This window comes from Chelonoidis abingdonii, chromosome 11 (genome assembly GCF_003597395.2).
Source record: "Chelonoidis abingdonii isolate Lonesome George chromosome 11, CheloAbing_2.0, whole genome shotgun sequence".
NCBI classification, from domain to species: Eukaryota; Metazoa; Chordata; order Testudines; family Testudinidae; genus Chelonoidis; species Chelonoidis abingdonii.
This window is the reverse complement of record NC_133779.1, coordinates 62,578,246-62,580,030: the sequence shown is the minus strand read 5'-3', so window position 1 is coordinate 62,580,030 and position 1,785 is coordinate 62,578,246. Positions and strand designations below refer to the sequence as shown.

Genomic DNA, 1,785 nt, shown 5'->3' with positions numbered 1-1,785 from the left:
CTTAAACTGCAGCAAGGGAGATTTAGGTTGGACCTTAGGAAAAAGTTCCTAACTGTCAGGGTGGTTGGACACTGGAATAAATTGCCTAGGGAGGTTGTGGAATCTCCATCTCTGGAGATATTTAAGAGCAGGTGTGATGCAGTAGGGACTGTCTGTGTGGGGCACGAGAGAGCCGGGGAGGACTTTAGGTGAGAGACAGGTGCTCAGCCTGTAACCTGAGCCGGGTGTGTGTGGGGGGGGGTGTCAGCACCTTTGGCGGGGAAGCCGGACAAAGGAAGGGGCCGGCTGGAGGGAGGTAGTTCAGTTTCGGTTTTGAGCTGGGTGGTTGGAATTCAGGGAATCCCAAGCTGGGGACTGAGCTTTCTGAACCCCCAGAAGGACTGGATGGAGGGGTCCTGGCTGAGCCTCCAAGCTCTGCTGTAACCTGCGTTCCTGTTGTCCAATAAACCTTCTGTGTTACTGGCTGGCTGAGAGTCAGTGTGAGCCCCAGGAAGAGGGGTGCAGGGCCAGACACCCCCACACTCCGTGACAGTAGGTTAAATAAATGTCTATCAGGGATGGTCTATCAGGGATTGGACTTGAGGTCCCTTCCAGTCCTAGAATCTATGAATTCCCCTAGCCTCATAACCCCGCTGTATCCCAACCTCGCCCCCACCTCCACCCCCACATCCCTGCTGTAGACCAAAACCCCCTGTACCCACAAAATCCTCACAACTGCACTGCACCCCAAAACCCCACATCCCTGCTGTACCTCCAAAACCCCACCACCCCGTTGCACCCCCAAACCACATCCCCCACAACTTTACCCCACCCCCATGTCCCTGCTGCACCCCAAAAAACCCTGCCCCCCATGCCCACACCCCTGCCCTGGCACTGCCCCCACCTTGGGGCCCTGGGCAGGGGCCAGCAGGCTCCAGGTCCGGCTGGGGCAGTGCAGGCTATAGAGTTCGGGGGAGGCCGACACTGTCTCCACATGGAAACGCTGACCCCCGAAAACGTACACAGCGTCTGTGCCCTCGTGGTACACGGCCGAGTGCCCATACAGACCTGGGGGCAACAAGGGGGGTCAGGCCCCCAAACAAGAGACCTGGCAGCAACAGGTGGGGAAGCTGTTGAATCCCCCTTAACCCTGCTGTGTCCCCACACTGGGGTCCCAGCTGCCGCCAGCGCTAACTCTCCATGCTGGGGGGTACCTGTGGGAGCGTGGGGGGTGTTCTACCTGTGAGGGGTGGTTCTAGAAACCTGCCCTGCCTGCCAGCGCTTGCTCTGCATGCTGGTGGTACCTGAAGGGTTCGCCCCTGTGGGGGGGTCCCAGTCACCGGCCCCACCTGCCAGCGCTCGCTCTGCACGCCAGGGGGTGCCTGGGGGGGTGGTACCTGCGTGTGTGTGTGGGGAGGTCCTGGTCGCCAGCCCTGTCTGCCAGTGCTCATTCTCCACGCCGGGGGGTACCTGTAGGGGAGCAGTGGGGGGGTCCCGGAAACCTGCCCCACCTACCAGCACTCACTGTCCACGCAGGGGAACGGGAGGTTCATACCTGGGGGGGAGGGTCCCAGCCACCGGCCCTGCCTGCCAGCGCTGCTCTGCACACCAGGGGGTGGGAGAGGAGTGTTATACCTGGGGGGGGAGGGGGGTTCCGACCGCCGGCCCCACCTGCTAGCGCTCACTCTCCATGCCAGGGGGTGGGGGATTTGTACCTGGGGGGGTTCCGGCCGCTGGCCCCACCTGCTAGCGCTCACTCTCCATGCCAGGGAGTGGGGGGGTTGTACCTGTGAGTGGGGGGGGGGG

General features: G+C 61.9%; 1 protein-coding gene across 1 annotated transcript in view; it reads right to left on the bottom strand.

Moving 5' to 3' along the window:
• Window positions 1-1,785, bottom strand: part of MEGF8 (multiple EGF like domains 8) — a 73,583-nt gene that overhangs the window by 10,014 nt on the left and 61,784 nt on the right. The window contains 1 exon segment of the mRNA XM_075071403.1: window positions 884-1,047. Coding sequence (XP_074927504.1) covers window positions 884-1,047 — 164 coding nt within the window.